At 38.9% G+C, this 20231-nt stretch overlaps 1 protein-coding gene across 4 annotated transcripts in view; it reads right to left on the bottom strand.

Moving 5' to 3' along the window:
* dlg1a (discs large MAGUK scaffold protein 1a) overlaps positions 1-20231 on the bottom strand; it is a 126643-nt gene that overhangs the window by 4821 nt on the left and 101591 nt on the right. For 3 of the 4 annotated variants that reach the window (XM_084354520.1, XM_084354522.1, XM_084354523.1), the window contains 10 exons: positions 16403-16517; positions 8334-8516; positions 6475-6538; positions 4437-4452; positions 2827-2868; positions 2167-2217; positions 1927-2028; positions 655-827; positions 465-574; positions 97-188 (listed from right to left, as the gene is read on the bottom strand). In XM_084354520.1, the coding sequence (XP_084210646.1) occupies positions 97-188; positions 465-574; positions 655-827; positions 1927-2028; positions 2167-2217; positions 2827-2868; positions 4437-4452; positions 6475-6538; positions 8334-8516; positions 16403-16517 (948 nt within the window). The remainder of the gene's footprint in view (positions 1-96; positions 189-464; positions 575-654; positions 828-1926; positions 2029-2166; positions 2218-2826; positions 2869-4436; positions 4453-6474; positions 6539-8333; positions 8517-16402; positions 16518-20231) is intronic. The other variant, XM_084354521.1, reaches the window with a different exon arrangement.

The raw sequence follows: 20231 nt of genomic DNA, 5'->3' as shown, positions 1-20231 counted from the left end.
TCCTCAGATTGTCTCTTCTTTTTTTACAGAACAATAATGTGTTCAGGTGCATGTGGGAAATGAGTAGCAGCTTGTGTTTGTGTGGAAGTAACTAACCAGTGAAATACTCTGTGAACTCCTGCTCCAGTTTGACAGCTCTGTCGAAGGTCTTCCTCGCCTGCTCCTCAGTGAAACGCTTGTTCATCTCTCTGGAGACACGGACGAGAGTTACAATATCAAGGTACAGAACGAGCATCAGAATACAGAACATCTTTTACATTAAACACTTCAATCTTATTGTGAGTTCAACAGTTGTCGAGTGACAGGATGATAATTCACTTTTACTACACCGGAACTGCAGGAACATGTGATAAAGCAGAAAGCTTTACACAAGCTTCTTAATGGACCTAGTGGTGAGATACAGGATGTTGTGTATGTATACGTGTATATGTTATGGTGCTGTGGTTGATATTTAGGTCACTTACAGGATGTTGTCGACATTGCGTGGTCTAATGAAGATAGCGATGGGATGGAGGCCTGCCAACTGGAGACGCTTTATGGCGTTCCCTGATACATCCAGAATACAGTGTTTACCCTGGGAGAGACACACAGGTTTGTTTTCTGTTTCCTTCGTATTGTGCCTCCTCCCTCCTGACAGTCTCTCTTTGAACTCACCTTCTCTGCGACTTCTTTGACAGACTGTATGCTGGTTCCATACAGATGGTTGTTGTACTGCCCAGCCTCTATGAACTTGTGCTCCTGGATCTCTCGCTCCATGAGCTCTCTGGAGGACATGAAGTGGTAATCTCTGCCGTCCACCTCGTAGTCTCGCCGTGGCCGCGTTGTGTCTGAGGATCAAAGTTTTTACACGCGTTAAGTATTATTGAGTAAGAACAGATATAATCATATATATGTGTGATGATGGTCACTCCCATTAGGTTTTTATTGCATTTTTATTGTGTTACTAATTTAGCATTTTCTGTTTTATTATATTTCAAGTTGCTTGTCTTTACATAAAAGCAGATGAACAGGACGGACAGTTGTTCATAAAAAAGCTTTAAAGGTGCAATGCGTAAGGTTTAAGTTGAAAACAATCAAAAGATAACTAAAATATCACCAAAATGTGAAGAAATAACAGTTTTGACAGTATGACATCTATGCATTGTGTTGCAGAGATATCTACTGAAGTTAGCATGCTAACCAGGTAGACCCAGCCAAGTTCCCAGTTTGGACTGCAGCTACGCAGCTGCTTAATGAGCTAACTAGCTAACAGCAGTTAGCAGTTACTCGAGTGATATGTTGCCCCTTATTTGTTTTGAATAGGATTTCTACATGTTATATACTTTCCCTATAAAAAACATGATTAAAAAAATATCTGTTTACTTTTTTTTATTACAGTTTTAAAGCATTCATTTTCAGGCTGCCTGTCAAGTGAGTCATCTCTTCAGACTGTGTGGGAACAATGACAAATGGTAAAAGTATGATAGAAGTTCAGACACTGTCTGTCTCCATTCTCTGTTCCTTTCAGCCTTTTTGTTTGCTGCTGCCTTTTATTGAAGCAGTTTTAAGGCTTTGATCAATATCATGAACTGCACTGTAACTTTTGTTGCCTTCTGTTTATTAAACCTTTTCTATTTCAGCTTATTTTTCAATTTTTAACTTTTGTTACTTTAATGTTGTGTTTCCTGATGTCTTCCTACTTGTTTTTAATGTCTTTTAAATGCAATTTTCAACTTTGAATTGTCTTGTTCCTGAATTGTGCTATACAAATAAACTTGCCTTGCCTGTACACCAACATCATAAAGGTTCATAAAAATGTGCTGAGAGGTACAGGACAAAGTCAGCTTTCATTACAGCATTACAGTATAAACATGATATAAACTGTCTCTAAAGGTCCATTACTTTAGAGGTCACTGCTGGAATTCATCACAAAGTTATGACACTCACGTGGGACGCAGGAGCCAAACTTGTCAGGGAACTCGGAGATGAGGTCATCGTTGACTCGATCTTTCATTGGTCCGAGCACGATGACTGGCCGTGTGTAATTAACTGTACACAACAAAGAGAACCAGGGTAACACACACAAAGACAGTAAGTTGAGTCGTACAATGCAAGACTAAGTCATATAAAAAACAAATAAACATTTGGAAATTAAAATAAAACAATGATGTAAAGTTGAGCACCGACCTTCCTGCTGCATGACAGGTTGGTAGGTGAGGAGAGTCTCCTCCTGGCCAGCTGATGGGACAAACAGAGATGAAGGACACATTTAGAGGCACAGAGGACGGGATTAGTCTGAAAACCAAACACACTCTTACCCTTTTCTACTTTTGGACTAAACTTCTCCAACAGCTCTGGACAAGCTGGAGAAGCAGAGAAAGGTCACTTGCACACACACAAACACACACAAAAACAGACAGACATAAACACTCACATGCACATAAGAACACAATAATCACAACAACTACACTTGTGCATGTATATTTAACACAGTGACAAGCACACACAGAGAAACATACAAACCAACAGCAACATGAAGAGGCTGAGGTTTGAAAATAAAACACAAACTGAACAAAAGAAAGACAGAAAGAAAGAAAGAAAGAAAGAAAGACAGAAAGAGAGAGAGAGAGAAAGAGAGACAAAGACAGAAAGAAAGAAAGAAAGAAAGAAAGAGAGAGAGAGAGAAAGACAGAAAGAAAGAAAGAAAGAAAGAGAGAGAAAGACAGAAAGAAAGAAAGAAAGAAAGAAAGAAAGAAAGAAAGAAAGAAAGAAAGAAAGAGAGAAAGACAAAGAAAGAAAGAAAGAAAGAAAGAAAGACAGAAAGAAAGAAAGAGGGTCTAGACTTACAGGAACAACTCTCACTATCGCTGGTGCCAGAGGTTACCAGCTCTGGAAGGACAAGACAGGTCAGAGTCAGCAACACACACACTCATACACACATATAATAACACATATAAAGACAAACACACACAAACTGGCATTCTTTGTATTACACACATTCTTTTATAACAGAAACCATCTGCCACACAATAGTCTGTATTAGATTATCAGCTGCAGGTGAGCAGGAGTATAAGTATGTGGACACCTAAACATTAATGCCTCTAAAAGACAACATAACATTTCAATTAAAAAATAATACATTCGAAAAGGTGCAACAAAGTCCAGACGAATCTTCTAAAAAAGAAGGAAAGAAAGAACTTTTTCTGGCGTGGTAAGGAATACATTTTAAAGAGGAACTCCAGTGAGTTGTTATGACACCTCCATAAAGTTGGGAGGCAGATTATAAGACAGAACGGTCAAAAAGGAAGCAACTTAATGGCGTCTTTTATTGGACCACCTGCCTCCTACATGCTCACTTCTTTTAAACTCAGTATTTGTACAGTATTTGTAGGCGTTCTATCAAAAACTTGAGGTCTTAGACCTCACAAAGCTCCTCCACAGCCACAAAAGACATCATATATCTGTGTGCTGTTGCTCATTACTGGTGAACTGGACTTCATGTGCATTACAGGGAGTCGTTAACAGCATTACAATTCATCAGGTTAAGAATTTTATTAAATAAAGTCTCAATGAAAAATCATGTTTAATAAAATACCACAAAAGCAGCTTTTGTGCTGTTTATATTTCAATACTTTCTTACATCCTCAGGTAAAATGTGATGTCATTATACTGTATTTCCAGCATGAAAACAGGCCTGTGTGGATGTGGTCACTGTGAATGAAGCAATGTTGAAATAAGATGATGAGCTCAACTTCCCAGAAAGAACACAAACATTCTCAGTAGTGGAAGTAATGAAGTTATTCAGATACTGTACTTAAGTGCAGTACTTGAGTATTTTAATCTTATGCTATGGTATATTTCAACTTCACTACATCTTAGAGAAAAGTATTGTACATTGTATGCATTAGATTATTTGCAAATAAGATTTTAAAAACCTACAATGACAATATAAAGTAAAAGTCATTGTTATAAAGTCAGCTAAGTCACACAACAGTACATAAAACGTGTACAATTAGTGGGTACTTTAATTGTAGATACTTTAAATACATGTTGCTGATAATACCTAATTACTTTCCAGCACTTTTACTTGTGACAAAGTATTTTTAAATTGTGGTTCTATGCCAGTGAAAGATCTGAATACTTCTCTCACCACTGAACTGAGTAGTTTTGTGTACTACTGCAGAGTTTTTTCCCAGTCACTAACCCTTTGAATGTTTATGATGGAAGCTGGAATAAGCTGTCAGTAAAAAACTTTACTCTCCATTTCAATACAGCCTCTTCCTCCTTCTCCGTCATGTTCCTCCTCCTCCTCCATCCAAGAGCAGGAGGGAGGAGGAGGAGGGCGAGTTTGAAGGTTATTAGAGATAAGATAAGGTTGGATGTGAAAGGTATGATTGCTCAGGAGCTGAAGTTACATATACTGACCAGTAGGTGTCACTGATGGAGAGATTACCTACCTTTATCATCCTGATCCTGCGGAGACAGAGAGAGAGGGGGGGCATTAATCATCAAACAGAAGATGATCACAACAGTATCTTGACTGAAATCAGCATTTGAAAGCTCCTCCACACACACACACACACACACACACACACACACACACACACACACACACACACAGTATGAGTGAGCAGGACTAATTTGCAGTCTTTCTCAAAGCATGGAGCCAGGGGATACAGCGCGTGTGTGTGATCGTTTTTAATTATCAGCTCGTCAGCGTGCAGAGTCGCTGATTGCAGACTTGCTGATTCACACGGTGCGAGGAAAACAGAGAGCGAGCCGACAACACAGTGATATCAATAGCCTGTGTTAGACTCGTGTGTCAGCTCTCATCATCACACTGTGTGTGAAGTGTGATTAAAGTCACGTCGCCGCCGCGCCTCTGAACTCAGACTGAACCTTTCCAAATTCAAGTAACTAAAAGCTGCTTTGTGGGATTTTAATTAGTCCTCGTTAATAGTTAACCTGACCACACTTTTTCCTAGTAACAGTTTGTGTGGCTGTTAATACCAAATTACATTTTAAGGCAACTCATAGAAATTCTTTGTCAACTTCAGTCAATTTAGAAAATGAAATGCTTTTTATAGACCAAAGCATAGTTAGGGATGTTTTTGTGACATATTTTGTTTAGACAGTATTTGTGATATTTCCTTGTCAACAAAGATTCTACTGACTGACTGGCTGACTTATGCAACAAAAAGGAGGAATAACCATCTAATCATCAGTGCAGCAGTAACAATTATCAATGTACCTTTATCTCTAGGTCGCTCTAAAATAAAACAATATTTTGAAGAGGCTTTTAATCTCTGTCTATAATCATAATAAAATATTTCCTATTTATCTGAACAGGACAGAACGTGATGAAGGTAATTTAACAACTGTTTATCTGATGAACTGGGTGTTTCTGAAACAAACTACCAAGAGACTCAACTCAAACATATGTTTGCGATTCCCTTCATTTACTTTGACTTGCTTTTAGATCTGCATATCTCATCACCTCTCATCTGATATCACCATGAAACTTCACCTGATTACTTACATTAAAACAATTAGTTTTTGTATTAAAAGTTTTCTGAAATGTTATGTTTAAATATGCAAATGAAGCATTATCTAAAGAAATATTTACTAATTTACATACATTTCCAGAAACAAAATCTGAATATTGGATGAAGTCAGGTTCAAAATTCTCGTTTCATTTTGTTGACATCACGTTTTGTAAAAATCGATAAATCCGAAAATAATCAACAGCCGTAGAAAGTTTTGCTTGCCATGTTCTCAAGAATAAACTGATACGTAAATCAGGATATCAATGATAAATGAAAAACCCTGGTATAAAAACCTTCATGATATAGATAGACGTAAAACTTGAAAGACACTTTGAGACTGTTTTTATAAAACTGTATTGTGAAATTCCATGTTTGTTTGACAAAAAATGGGGAAGACAAAAAACACAGTAAAAGTTTTAACTAACTCTGAACTAAAATAAACATCTAAATGTATATTTTAGACAGTTTCTTCCCGCTACTCTAAATGAAAGACATAGAAGCAATATAGCCAAAAGGGTTTAACATCTTTATTGTTTCTATTCTGATTTTATTACCAGCCCAGTTATATATAACTGGGCTGACAGGTGAAAAAACACTTTCCTCTGCAAACAACACAATGTCAAACCTCTTATGCACCTACTTCAACACATTCAAGTTCTCATCTGAGAGCTGAGGCTCACAGGAAATCTGTTATCAAGACTTTCATATGGTATTTATGTTTTCCATTGTTACAAGTGTCTTGAGAATGTGTTTCGAGTCAGTGCATTATGGTTATTGCAGGAGAGAGTGTTCACCCCTTGGCTGTCTCACCACGGTTCAACACTTTCATTAACTTCACCCATATTAACCTGAGGCTATTTTTCAGCAGCAATCTTTAATCATTATGTTACGGATGAAAAATTAGGACCAGGACCTCACTGAAAGGTTTGTAAATCTGGATGCTACTCACCGATCTGTCCTGAGACCTTGTCACTCTGACCGTCTTTAACCTCGATCTCTCCTTCTTCTCTGCCCTGTGATACGAAACAAAGGAACAACAACATGAAGACAAATATTCAGACACGACAGAAGCAAATACAAAGAACTGAAGGTGACTTGAGTTTACTTCCTCAATTTGAATCTGTGTTTATTTGTCAGTTTTTCAGACAAAAAAGCGGATGTTCAGGTCTTTTTACTTCTACAGGCTTCCTGCTAAAATTCAGCATATTTACATTCTGAATATTATTACTGATTATTATTACTGAATCGTCATCTTAAAACATTTCACAACCTGAAACTGTAAAACTACTTTGGTCTCACAGTCACTGTGTCAGATCCTTTCACATACAAAAAAGGCAAAAATCACATAATGTCCCTTTATTCATAAAGTAATTTCCAAGCCTACTATCTCAGAAGTATTTTTGGATCCATCTTGTCCATATAAAATAATTGAATTGTGGGATTTCTGAATATTAGTGAGAGGTGAGCTGATCTAATTTTATGGATTTTAATATCCAGATATAATGAAACTTGACAGCAGAGATCAGATAGCATGTAAATGTCAAATAATCTGAATGAGCTCTGATTCAGACGTAAAGAGATGAGAGTCAGACCAAAATACTTTAGCCATGAGGTAGAACATTTCTCCTCTCCTGTTAAGGAGACAATTTTGTCTGCTCAGTTTAAATTTAGACGTGTCACTTCCTGTGCAGGGCCATTTCCTGCTGGTGATCATATTCAACCCTAGAATTTCAAATAAGGTGAATCTCCAGTGTCTCGACTCAGGGATGAGTTTCGCTGTTGAAGCCTCGTTCTATAATTTAGGCCGACAAGCCAGATGTGTTTTTGGATCAGGTCTTACATTATGCAGCTTTTTAGCCTCCGAATGTATGAAAACAGACCAGCAGCAACTTTAGGAAAAATATCTGACTGAAGGTGATTCTTCAGTTTCAATCCCTGATGGCAGCTCAGATCTGAAAGGCTTTCAGACACAACACGAACCGTCATGTGAGAGTATTTATGATTCAGCGTCAGTGATTAAGTTGTATTTATGCTGCTTTGCCTCTTTTTTCTTTCCTCCAATAACATCATAAGAATGTAATTTAAAAGCAAAAAACAGTGGTTCATTTACTTGAGAAGGAGCAGAGGAGGAGGCAAAAAAGGAAGAGAGAACAAGGAGGGGGAAAGGCGGTGCAAGTAAAGCAGAAAGAGGAAGAGAGGAAGGAAGGGAGCAGGAGGAGAGGACAGCAGAGTGAGGAGAAGAAGGAATAGGAGCAAAAGACATGAGGAGACAAGAAGACAGAGGTGAGGAAGAGGAGGAGGAGGAGGAGCAGATGAAGCAGAAAAAGTCTTTTGCTGTAACACAGTTATTCTATTACCCCTACTGCACCACCCAGATTCTCTCACCCTGCCTCTATCTCACACCTCAGTCCATTAATACCCCACCATCCACAGCCTGTGTGACAGTCTGCACGTCCATCCCTCCATGTTCCATTCGCTCACTCCCACTCATCCCTGTTGCTTCTGATCCCTCTTTCACTGTTTCACATTTCAACACGCCCTCACTTTATACCTTCCACTCCATCACTTCCGTCACTCCTCACCTCCTCTCTCAGTGTCATGGACGGTAACAAGACTTAAAATAAATTATCTCCTCCTCCCACCTCAGAGACCTATCAACATCTGTCTGTCACCTCTCCATGGACAGGGAGGTGAGAGCAGGGAACAGTTTCCACCGCAGGAAACTGTGCGATGGGGCAGGTTAGAGGAAGTGTTCAGATAATTTAAATGGCTAATGCCACACTGTAAAAATACTCTTTGAACTCTGACCTCCTGCGGCTGGGGATGACTCCAACTTCAGGGCAGTTTGGAGGCGGGGGGCTGAGGTGGCGGGCGGGCCACCACTCCTCTTCTCCAGCGCTGCTTACATGGAGGATATCCCCAAAATGAAATGGCAGGGCCTGATTGGGCGTGGTCAGATCGGACGCACTTCCGTCGTAGTCGAACAACGCTCTGCAGGCAGACAGAGAAAAACAAATTCATATTGCGCACATTTACTCAAAAACACAACTTCAAGAGATGAGAAACAGGCTGCATTAGCCAGGTTTCCATCCAAATGTAAAGCTAATCTTTTGAGAAAAGGGGCAGAAGAAAATAAGCTGATGGAAACACAGCCACTGATTCTAAAATGTTTCTTATTTTAACTCAAATATATCAATTCACGTTTCTGCATACGTTGGGATATTATCATCTTTGCACACTGCACATATTCTTCATACTGTGAACAATTGCTTGCTGACTCCATATTTTCCATCTTGGTTTTAACCACTGTACAGATACATTTTGCATTTTTATTTTAAGTTTACTGATGTATGTGTCTTAACTTTTACAGTACTTTTTTTTCGTTTCTTTTCTCTTGCTGTGTGTATTGTGACTGTTGTGCACCAAAACACAAAGGTACATTTTCTGAATGTGAAAACAATAAGCAATTTCTGATTCTGACTCCGATTTCATTGTCCGGTAAGTATGACAAAGTTAAACACATTTTAAAGTCAGAAGTGTCAAAATAACATTTAATCTTCATTTAAATTTAGAAAAAAAAACAAAAAAACAGCGTCTAGAACAGCTGAGGGCCGCTTCCACTATTAATTTGTGACCTTGTCTGTGTGTACATTTCTGTGTGTGTGTGTGTGTGTGTGTGTCTCTGTGTATGTTATTGTACACATCTGTCTACATGAATGTCAGCCTTTTTGTGTGTATTTGTGTGTCACTATGTATGTTGTGTGTGTGTGTTTGTGTCTCAGCGGTGATCTGTCTGTGTGACCACAGAGTCTCAAACTCATCCAAAGGGAAAAGACCTGGGAAAATAGGCCAGCAATGTGTGGGTGGGTGTGGGTGTGGGTGTGTGTGTGTGTGGGTGTGTGTGTGTGTGTGTGTGGGTGTGGGTGTGTGTGTTCAAAGGAAGTAGAGCTGAAATAACCGGCATCCCCTAAAGTCCCCACTGCCTTCATCAATAAAACAGTACGTAGACAGAGAAGGAGAAACCAAGAGAGAGAAAATCAGACAGAGGTAGACGCAGGGAGTCTGACATTAGTACAAAAAAACACCAGCTCATGTTTTATTCATGTTAGATTAAAGATGAGAATAAAAAAGATCTCCACACAGGACATTATACTGTATATTTAGCTGCCTGCTAAAATAGACTCTCCATCAGACTTGACAGTCTAACAGAAACATGATCTTATGACTAGAGGGTCAACAGTCCACCTGTGGTTTCACTGATCAGCTGTGTCAAACTATTTAAGCAGCTGCAGTTTAACTTCTGCACGGTCAACATCGGAGAACTGTGATCATAAGATCAGATAAAAATTCAGACTTTATTTTACAGGTATTTGTTTTTCTGATATTTACCTGAACAGCCCAGTCACCAGGATAAAATGTTGGCAGGCAACGTGTGAAACAAACAGCCATTCTAAATGATAAAGTTCAATGTTTTGTTCAAACATCCATCCACCCTGAATAAAAAGAAGGATTATGTATTCTGCTATAAGCAGGATATATAATATAGTGGCAGGCCGACTGTGAGACACATGCATGTCTTTCTGTGTTATCATAATAAATTAATTGTTCTAAAAATAGTAAAAGCTATAAGAGAGGGGGATGGCATGTGGCAGGTTACAGGATATCCTGGAAATATGAAGCGCAGCGTTACATTTACATTAGTCGTTCCACAGACACATTAAGGGCAGCTATCAGATGTGAGTGTATAAATAAGCTTTCTTTGCTTCATAATCACACTCATTACAGCCGCAATATTTTGAGTCCCAAATGATTTTGCAGGCACCAGGTTACATTGATGGATAGTTTGTAGTATTATTAAGGGCACATAATTGTATATGTAACTCAAAATCAATTACTTGTTCCAAATCTTACAGTTTAATTCCTATGTGGGAACCTGAGAATTACTCAAGTGAATAAATACAGTAATTACTACAGTGTAGTCTTTTACACAGACCTGATCCCAGAGTGTCTGCTAACATGTGGAAACACATGTGTAGTAAACACTATATTAGTGCTCTGGTTGCACAGCCGGCAGCTAAACTGTACTGCAATCTAACCTTGACCTCAATATACATAAGCTGCTTTCTGTGTAGTGCCCTTTGAACCCTGAAGTAACCTGTGTTAACAGTAGCCCAATGACACATCTGCTTTGTGTTTCCACTGCAGACAGTACTCTGGCAGGCGGGGTTGTTACTGATCATTTCACATTTCAAGCAGTTGGAAAACAACAGGGGAGACTGATCTTGATTATCTGCTGCATTTATAAACTGACAAACTGAACCCTGTTATGTGTATTATTACCTGACTGACAACACATACAAATCGAAAACCTTTTCTTCCTCTACTCTACTCGCATTAGCGTCTCTGTAGTTACTAGATATTTTTCACATGATGTGAATTACTTTTATTTTTACGTAGTAAGAAGAAAACACACTCTGATTATCAGAGAAATGCTGAATATTGGATACGATAATTGTCCAGGTGTGTAATCAGCAACCCATAATATACAGTGTCTACATACATGTCAAAATACATGTATTAATTATTTTTTATTGTACGTTTTTGAGTCTTACTCAGGTTTTTTTTCACAAATATTTTAACACGTGATCTTTACTTTTTACTTTCTACAACATTGTCCATAGACACATACAGTGAGGGGCAGCTGTCAGATGCAAGTGTATAAATAACCCTATTTTCACTGGAGAAACAAAAAAGAGCAACAATGTTTTTTAAGTTACCTCCCAAATTAATTTCTCAGCTTGCAGGTTACACTGAATTATTAAGGCCACGTGTAAACTTAACTCTATATCAATTACCAGCTCTCGGTGGTTTTAATTCCTTTGTGGGAACCTCTGAAATGTAATTACTCAAGTGAAGAAACACAGAGCGGTCGGTAGAGTGTAACAGAAAAACCCGGTCATTATTTAATCTTTTCCTGCTTGTGCTGTGGAAATTTGAAACCCTAAATACTGTGTTAGTGCTATTTTTTGCATAGACAGCAACCTATTGTCCAAACTGCAGTGCGGTTTAACTTTTCACTGAATACTCATATGACATTACTGCCTACAGGCACTTTATTTAGAGGTGAAAATGAAGGGAAATTCATTAGAACATGACGGCATGATAGTGCAAAGTAATATACAGTACAGCAACATTTATTTTTTTAATATATATTGTACGAACCATACTGTAAATTTGATAAAACAAAACATTTTCTCAGAATAAAAGTCAGACCACATTCAAAGAAATCTAAAAAGCCTTCAAGCTATTTAAAACCACAATATTCAGTTACAAGAAGCGAATGTCCCTGAGCATTTTGTTGACATTAAAATGCTTTGAAATGATTATCTGCAGCAGAGATCAGTACAGCAGAGGCTGGTATCATTTATTTAAACGCCCAGTCAGACACGAGCCTCAAACCCAAATCAATGCATCCGTGTTGTGTTAAAACCCTCTGAACAAGTCTTTATTGACTTTGAGTTGGGCAGCAGGGGCCAAGTACCCTGTGTGTTAAGACTCTCTTTATCTCCCCCTGTTCTGATAGCAAAGGAATCCTGATAAGTCAAATTAAATAAAGATAATAAAATTTGACATTTAAAAATAGTTTTTCATTGAGAATCTATAGTAGACAGACTGAATGGGGATGGGACTTCATCATGTCTCATCTTGTCATTACTTCAGATATCTCTGCCTTTTCAGGTGGATCTTTACGCAGTGAATACACAGTTACAATCCCAAGCAGTACAGTGTGTTTAAAATAGGACATGCTGTAAAATAAGAAGGGGGAGGACACACACACACACACACACACACACACACACGCCTCTCACACAAAGGATGGTCACACATGTCACCTTGCTTCAGTGACATTTCCTCTGAGGAAAGGTTAGTCTGTGCGTTACCCGTCACGTACACTACGAACTCTCTCTCTCTCTCTCTCTCACACACACACACACACACACACACACACACACACACACACACACACACACACACTGTATGCACATTCATGCATAAACGCATACTTTGTGCTGTACAGCAGCCCAGAGTATCAGACACCCCCAATTTCTCACGCACCAACAACCTCACGGCAACCAATCAACTCTCCAGTCTGAGGTCTCCTTTTTAATACTTGAAGCTGATTGGTCGTCTATGGGCATTCCTGTATGACAGTGATTGATCATCTGGGCTGTTGGGGGGTTACTACATTATTCTATATAACCTTGAAATGATCATGGCCTGATTTTGACGAGACTTGAAGGAACGATGTCATTAAAATTCAGCCTGTAAAGTGATTAACTTACAGGGGGTGTCATGGTAATTATCTGACAGAAGCATTTTTCCTCATCAAATCTGCAATTAAACAGTCATGTACAGGACAAATGAATCATCGAAATATTAATAAAGTGGGCCAGTGTCCAGTACTTACTGTAATGGTGTGTGTCTATGGGTCTGAAGAAATTTGTGATTTGAGGCTGACTAGGAAATGCTGACTGTTAAACTAAGATGGTGAACGTGGTAAACATACCTTCTCAACATCAGGATGTTAGGACTGTTAGCGTACTGATATTAGCATGTAACTAAAAGCACTACTGTGCCAGACAACCACAGAGAGCTCTAGACTTTTATTCTTTTCGTTATTTGTTTGATCAGGATTTATTGAAGCAGAGGAACCTTCCAGTACTTTGATGATTTAAAGCTTAATGAGCTTGTTGAGACTCAATCAGGAGCTGACTCTTATTTTGAAGCCAAGAAACAGAGGTTAAATGTTGCTCTATGCACTAATGAAGACTGTGAGTTGAAACTCGCTAGGCCCATTTATTAAAGGATTTTTAATTTCTGCAGAGCAGTGTGCCTTGGTATTTTTTTGTTATTGATTATTGATCACAAAGGAAAGTACAAGCCTAACCTTTGGATCAAAAGAGTACGTGTCTCATGTTACCTGCATTAGTGAAGCAGCACTCTTAGCCAATCTGGCATTTGCTGTTTGGACTGTTACATCAGTTTTATAAAGACAATTACTGCTCTTTATTTTATGTGACATTGATTGTGTTGTCTGTATTCAGACCAAATTGGGTATTTCCGCTATTAGCCACAGGGTTGTGCGACAGTGTAGGAGTCTCATTCAATTACGTTTTTGTTTACACCAAAAGCCATTCGCCAACTGCCATTAAACAATAAAGGAGATGCTGCTATGTTGCTTTGTTGGTCTTGCAAGTGATTGTTTGTCCATTTCAGCGGATTAAAAATAATAGTAAACAACCAGGATGCGAGGCATATCATCCAGGTGGGTTTTAAGCTGATGCACAAGACCAAACTGAGTGATTATACATGAAACAATACATTATACAAAAAAATGTCTATCTGTGTTCACCCTGTAGCATAGCACACTACTAGCACGCCTGCGACAGAACCGTCCTATTCTGCCTCTGATCTGCTGATCAGGGTCATCCCTTCGCGAAAGAAGGATTTGTAATTTAGCATGTGGTTCTACAGTGATTGTCGACACTGGTGCACAAGGCCATATTAACTGAATACACATGAAACATTTCGTTACACTCCTGCTTTACACTGGCTGTAGTTTGCACCACTGTATCAATAGCCTCATTTCGATGAATGGGAGGACTGGCTTTTTTTGCCTCAAAGCCTGATTCTACTTGAATGGGCCCCAACTGTCCTCTAAGCCAGGTCAACCTCTGGAAGATTACTATTTTAATTGCACCAAAACAAATTTGATATTTTTTAAATTTGCTTCAAAACGTCTTCCTATAATTGTCCTATTTTTAGAGAAAATTGCATTTCTTATTACTAGATAACAAAGCTTCAGGTTCATTATTGCATAATTTCACTCAAATGTACTGTATCTTAAAGTTTTTTTTAGGAAATCATTTAATGTGTTAATTTATTAACATCTTAATCGAGGTCTCTTCTGATTGAATCAAATGAGCAGTGGACAGACCATTTCTTCTCACTCTGAGCCAAAACCCAAATAAAAACAGTGGGCGCACACACTTAATTTATGCTAATAATAATCGTGCCTACGGGTGACTACTTAAAAATTTAACAAGGGTGACGGCAAGCAGCTGCAATGTCATGTTTCCTCATATTTTTCTATTAAATCTACAATTCACAAAGGGAGTCATTTGTTTGAGTGGTGGGATTGCCAAGTAGGTCACTTGAGGTTTTACAAAGCATTGTGGGTGCACTGGCATTGACTTCAACACACTCTAACAGATGAAAGATAGTCAGTCAATCAGATTGTTTCTCAGTCAGTCAGATAAACCAGCCTGTCAGTGTCTGATAAACATCTCTGGAAACTGTTGGACTGCATCTCCCAGAGGGTTGAATGTGATCATTGCCCTCTAGGTCCTTGTACAGACTCTGACCTCAGAGCGTGAGTCAGAGTGTGAGAGTGTGTGCAGTTCAAGGTGACTCTCAGCCAGCTGCTACGGTATATGATACCATGCGATATGGTACGGTTCTGTCCTAAAGATCTGCATTAATGTATATTCTCTAGAGTCAGAGCTCAGAGAGCAGAGATCTGATGTTGGTCTGCTGCTGCTGCTGTTTCCTTCCAGGCCACTTGCAGTTCAGGCCAGTTGTTCCTGTCATGCACAGAACTTGTCAGCTGTAGTTTCTTTTGGGCTTTGCTTTATTAGAACTTTTTTTTTTATAGTTTTTTTGGAAACAAAAACAAACAATAAAAAATAGTGGTGCTTGTTGATGTCATCAGCACAAGAGTCGCTCATCTCTTCAGCACAAATATATTGCTTACTATCTACAAAGATAATACAAAGACATTTATAAGAAAATATATATTATTGTTAAACCATAGACTTTATTTGAACCTCTTACTCCTTCACAAACTCTGTGAAAAGGAACAGACACAAATTAAAATGGCTGTTGTTTTTGAACCCTTTAGATAACTGTCCTGAGCCTGGTCTCTTGTGAAAAGTTTACTTCTGAATTATCAGAATATAATAATAGTCATTTATGACAGTAAATGAAGAGTCTTTGGGTTTTCAACTGTTGGTTGGACAAAAGAAGCATGACATTCTATTGACTAAACGATTATTTAACTAATAATGACAATAAATTATAGTTAGTTGCAGCCCGACTCCTGTTATAGAATAGTGGGGTCTTGATGTAGATTACACAGATTGAATTGTGAGGCTTTGTGCTTCTAAATCGAAATTAGATTCTTATATTTGCTCTTTGACAACATCTTTTAAATTAATTTTCAGTTGTAGCTAAACTGATACAACCTAGAAAATGTTTTGTGGTCTCCTCAAAGCCTAACAAGTAGATTCAATCATTAGTGTGAACATTAGAGCTGTTTTTCCTGCCTTTGTTCTCCATTGTATTGATCTCCCAGGAGCTCCAATGTGACTTATCCGGACCCAGTGACCTAGCGTTTAATCAATACTTCAAATGCTGTGATTCTTGTGATGCAATGGTCTTAAAAGTGTGGGTGGTTCAGGACTCACACTGCTTCTGGGCTCTGCAGAATACACTAAGGAAGGACAGGGTGATTCAGAGTAGACTTAACAGCCAGGACAGCCGAGGACAAGAATGACACAAGGACACAGGAACACTCGCGCAAAAATTGGGAGAGCTGGCAGGCGATGGATGTGTTTGTGTGTTGGAGAGTATTCGCCAGACAATCTAATTGTGATTTTCGATGTGTTTACCTCCCTTTCAGTATCTCACACACACACAAAACGTAGACCCGACAGCTGAGATAAGACCTTATAATAGTTGTGTCACGCTGAAGGACACTAAACAATCAGTCACCTCTGTGTGCTCTGTGTGTGTGTGTGTGTGTGTGTGTGTGTTACCTGACGTAAAGTGTGCGCTTCTGTGTGGAGCGGAGCGACGTGGAGCTGGAACTGACACTGCTGGTCATCATCTGTTCCCTCAGGTCATGGATCTTCGCCTCGAAACGACTGTACTCTACGCACAGACACACAAACACAAACATTGTTATGACCAAGCAGACTTCAGATGACAGGTTCTAAAAATGAAGCTTAAACAAGCTATTGACATTTCTAATTTAATCACCATTTTCAAGCTACCTCTTACTCCATATTAGAAGCAGCTGAATGATCATTTATGCTTCAATCATCTTTGCTCAATTGCTCGAAAACCACAACAGGTGAGCTCTAAACAGGGTGAAAAGAACTTCTTACACTTCAGTGAGATCAAATGAGCTAAAATACTGTAAACCAAAACACAGATGGAACATGTGATGGCTGTGAAATAGCCAAAGCAAACTTAAAGGAGACCCATTATGCTTTTAGATTCTTTCCTTTGCTTCAGTGTTTTAAATGAATGTGTTATTGTGCATATTAAAGGACCACCAAGGTGCACCAACAGAAGCTCCTCTATCCCACAGAAAACACTGTTGAAATGCCTCGTCAGAGGTCTCAGCTTTAAATCTGTCACCATGTGACATCACACTACATCAACGTGTCACACATTTGCATAATTTATGTTATGTACTGTTATCTGTAAGGGATGGAAAACACCCACTAGCCCCACCCTGTTTTTTTTCCGTTGTTTGTTTGTCGTTGTTTTTTTCTTTATCCTAATTTTCTTGCTTTCTATATTGTCAAAAAAAAATGGGATGAATATTGTTTGTTTTTATTGAACACCGTTCTTACTGAACCTCTTGTTTTGTGTCTCTTAATTGGAAAAAAAAAAAAAAGCTCAGAAACCACATCAAAGTACGCAGGGGCTCCTGGGGCCAACACCAACACGCACCTGACGCACAAATACACACTGTAACACGCAGCCAGGGTCCAAGATAAAAACCCAGTAAGAGTAATTTATCAAAATATGTAGCAAAAAATGGAGGATGGGTTTATTCTAATTAATATAATAGCTTCTTGTGTCCGATTTACTGAAGGAAAAACAGCTTATTTAGTCACGCTATTCAGCACCCAGGGAGAGCAGGCACAGACTGCCTGGTTTGTCTTAGTAAATCACTCTTTATTTGCAACATAAGACTGAGGATTAAAGACAGAGCAAATTCTTCTGGTGTTTACCACAAAGCAAAATTTCAAAAAGGTAGGAGTCTGACTACTAAACCCACGCACACACACACACACACACACACACACACACACACACACACACACACACACACACACACAGAGAGAGAGAGAGAGAGAGAGAGAGAGAGAGAGGGACAGAGAGAGAGAGAGGGGCTCATGGACTTGCAGTCTCACTCATGGACAGGCAAGCCTCGAGATATCAACGGACTGTATATCTAATAGTCTGTTTGATCTGAATATTAACTTCTGTTACATCAGCCGGTCCATGTCAATATCATCCTAAAGACACACACTGACAAAATCATGAACAACACACGCATACAGAAACAGAGGTAGACTACCACACTGTCTCTGAATCATCACTTACACTCCTTAAAGTCTCTCTACAGATCTCTTCATGCAGAATGTTTTGTTATTCATAAACTCTGATATTAGTATGTATTTATTAGGATTAATTTATCCTACAGTGCCCATGAAAACCCTTCATTTGAATTTGATCTGCTGCTATTTTTCATGAATGTAGCTGGATAGCTTGCTAGCTATGTTCATGTGTATATGTATATTTTGGGGGGACACATTCAGAGGTCTGGGACAATCAATGTCTTTCAGTCTAAACCATAGACAAGACTTTTAGTTATCATACAAATAAAACTGGGTCTTTGTCACACATAAAACATACATTTTATCCCCAAGAATAACAATTCTTTGACGGTGTGACAAGAGACATAATCCTGAAAACCCATGTGACTCTCAGACGACAGCTGTAACATATGGCTGCTTTACATCTGACTTTCAGCAACCTACATGTTGAGTTATAGTTAGAAAACAGGCAAGTGTGCACTGAATACAGGCGTCACATTAAAGCATGCACACTGAGTTCACATTGTGACGTTCAAGCGGCTCACAGTGGTGTGAGATAGCGTTATTGGTGCAGGAGTTATTGGCTGGAAACACACAAAAGTAAAAATCCATTCAGATATCAGGAAAACAAACAGAACCAACGCATGTGGATTCATTTTTTAAACCTGGGCAGATTCTAAGTTTCTAAATGTGTTTGCTGATGTTTCACACAAACCCAACAATGATTATATTAAAACAGCACTTTCATTTAATTGCCAGGAACAACTATATCCCATCTCACTTGAATGACAAGTAGTAAATTGTGAGGGAGCAACCGGTTGGCCAATCAATGCAAAGTGCAATGATTCGCTCAAACACTCAGCAGAGCAGCCTTGTGCTTCAGTATTCTCCTGCTACATGGAGCAAAAAACTCTTACACGTCTGACCCATCTTTTTTCAAGTGGACATAAAAATGCCACCATGCCTCTTTAATTATAAATGTACATTAGTTATGGAAATGCACAAAGTGGAAAAACAAAAGACACAACATGTTCTTTAATGTGTATTTAAGGATGATAGCTTAGAAAAAGCAGAAAAAGTAAAAAAGATTTACTTCTTACCAGCAGACCGCTGTCTTAAAATGAGCATGAATTGTGTTACTTTTCATTCAGAGTGGCAGAACAAACAGCAGATACAGTATGTGTGTAATAAATCCTTACTGACTGTCCTCTAGTCTTCCTAACACCACACAGCTTCCCAGAAACCTCTGAACACTACGAAGACAACGCTGCTGGCAATAAGCCTGAAAAAGCCCTGCTGAAGGATGTGAGTGTGTGTGTGTGTGTGTGAACCATTACTGTGGACTACAGAATCTAATTAACCCTGAGTAATTCAATCATACTCGAGGTACACACGGTCACGCACTCAAACACACACACAGATCTACAGTAGAACCAGCAGTATCTCCTGACTTCTCCTCCTTTCCTCCCTGTCTCTGTTTTCATTTCCTTGTTCACCTCTCTACACGCACATCCAGCTTCTGAACGCTCTCGAAAATCAGCTTACAACCCCCAGATCTCAGCTCTGATTTCCCCAAAACATTTATTAATCTGACAGATTGAAGCTCACAGACACAAACAACTAAACGTTGTGCGAAAATGGCTCACGGCTATGCAGAGGACTCAGAGTAATATGATCGCTGACTCTTTTATTCTCCAGATACAACACACTGATGTTCTGGGAAAAGAGCTTTGATAGAGTTGTTGACAAGGAGATTCATATAACTTGCCAGATTTAAAGCTAAATGTTATATTCAGACGGCATGAAGTACGTTTGACAAAACAAAACTGCCTCCAAACTCTCGGTAATGAAAGGATCAAAATGCCCTTTTTCCTGAAAATTTCATTTCTTGCTTTAACCTTCAATATTTTCCTTGCTGACCTCAGTCTGGCATATTCGATCTCAACTCTAATCCATTACAAAAATGATGGATTAACACCTCTTGCTCAGTTTGTTAGTTCAGTTTAATCACCAGACACTGGACGAACTTTAGCATCATCAGCATCTAACTGTCCCCGTCAACACACATCGCCTCAATGCAGTATTATGGGATTAAGAGGACGAGAGAGACAGACAGACAGGGAGGGAGGAAACAGACAGAATGAAGAGAGACAGAAAAGAGGAGGAGAGGAAACAGATTAACGACTGTGATTGAGCTTAAGATGTATCGCAACAAACTGTCATCTGACACAGTGAGATAAAGAATAAAGGT

Source organism: Pagrus pagrus (genome assembly GCF_965226575.1).
Source record: "Pagrus pagrus genome assembly, chromosome: 6".
NCBI classification, from domain to species: domain Eukaryota; kingdom Metazoa; phylum Chordata; class Actinopteri; order Spariformes; family Sparidae; genus Pagrus; species Pagrus pagrus.
The sequence above is the reverse complement of the archived record's forward strand: the minus strand, read 5'-3'. Positions and strand labels throughout refer to the sequence as shown.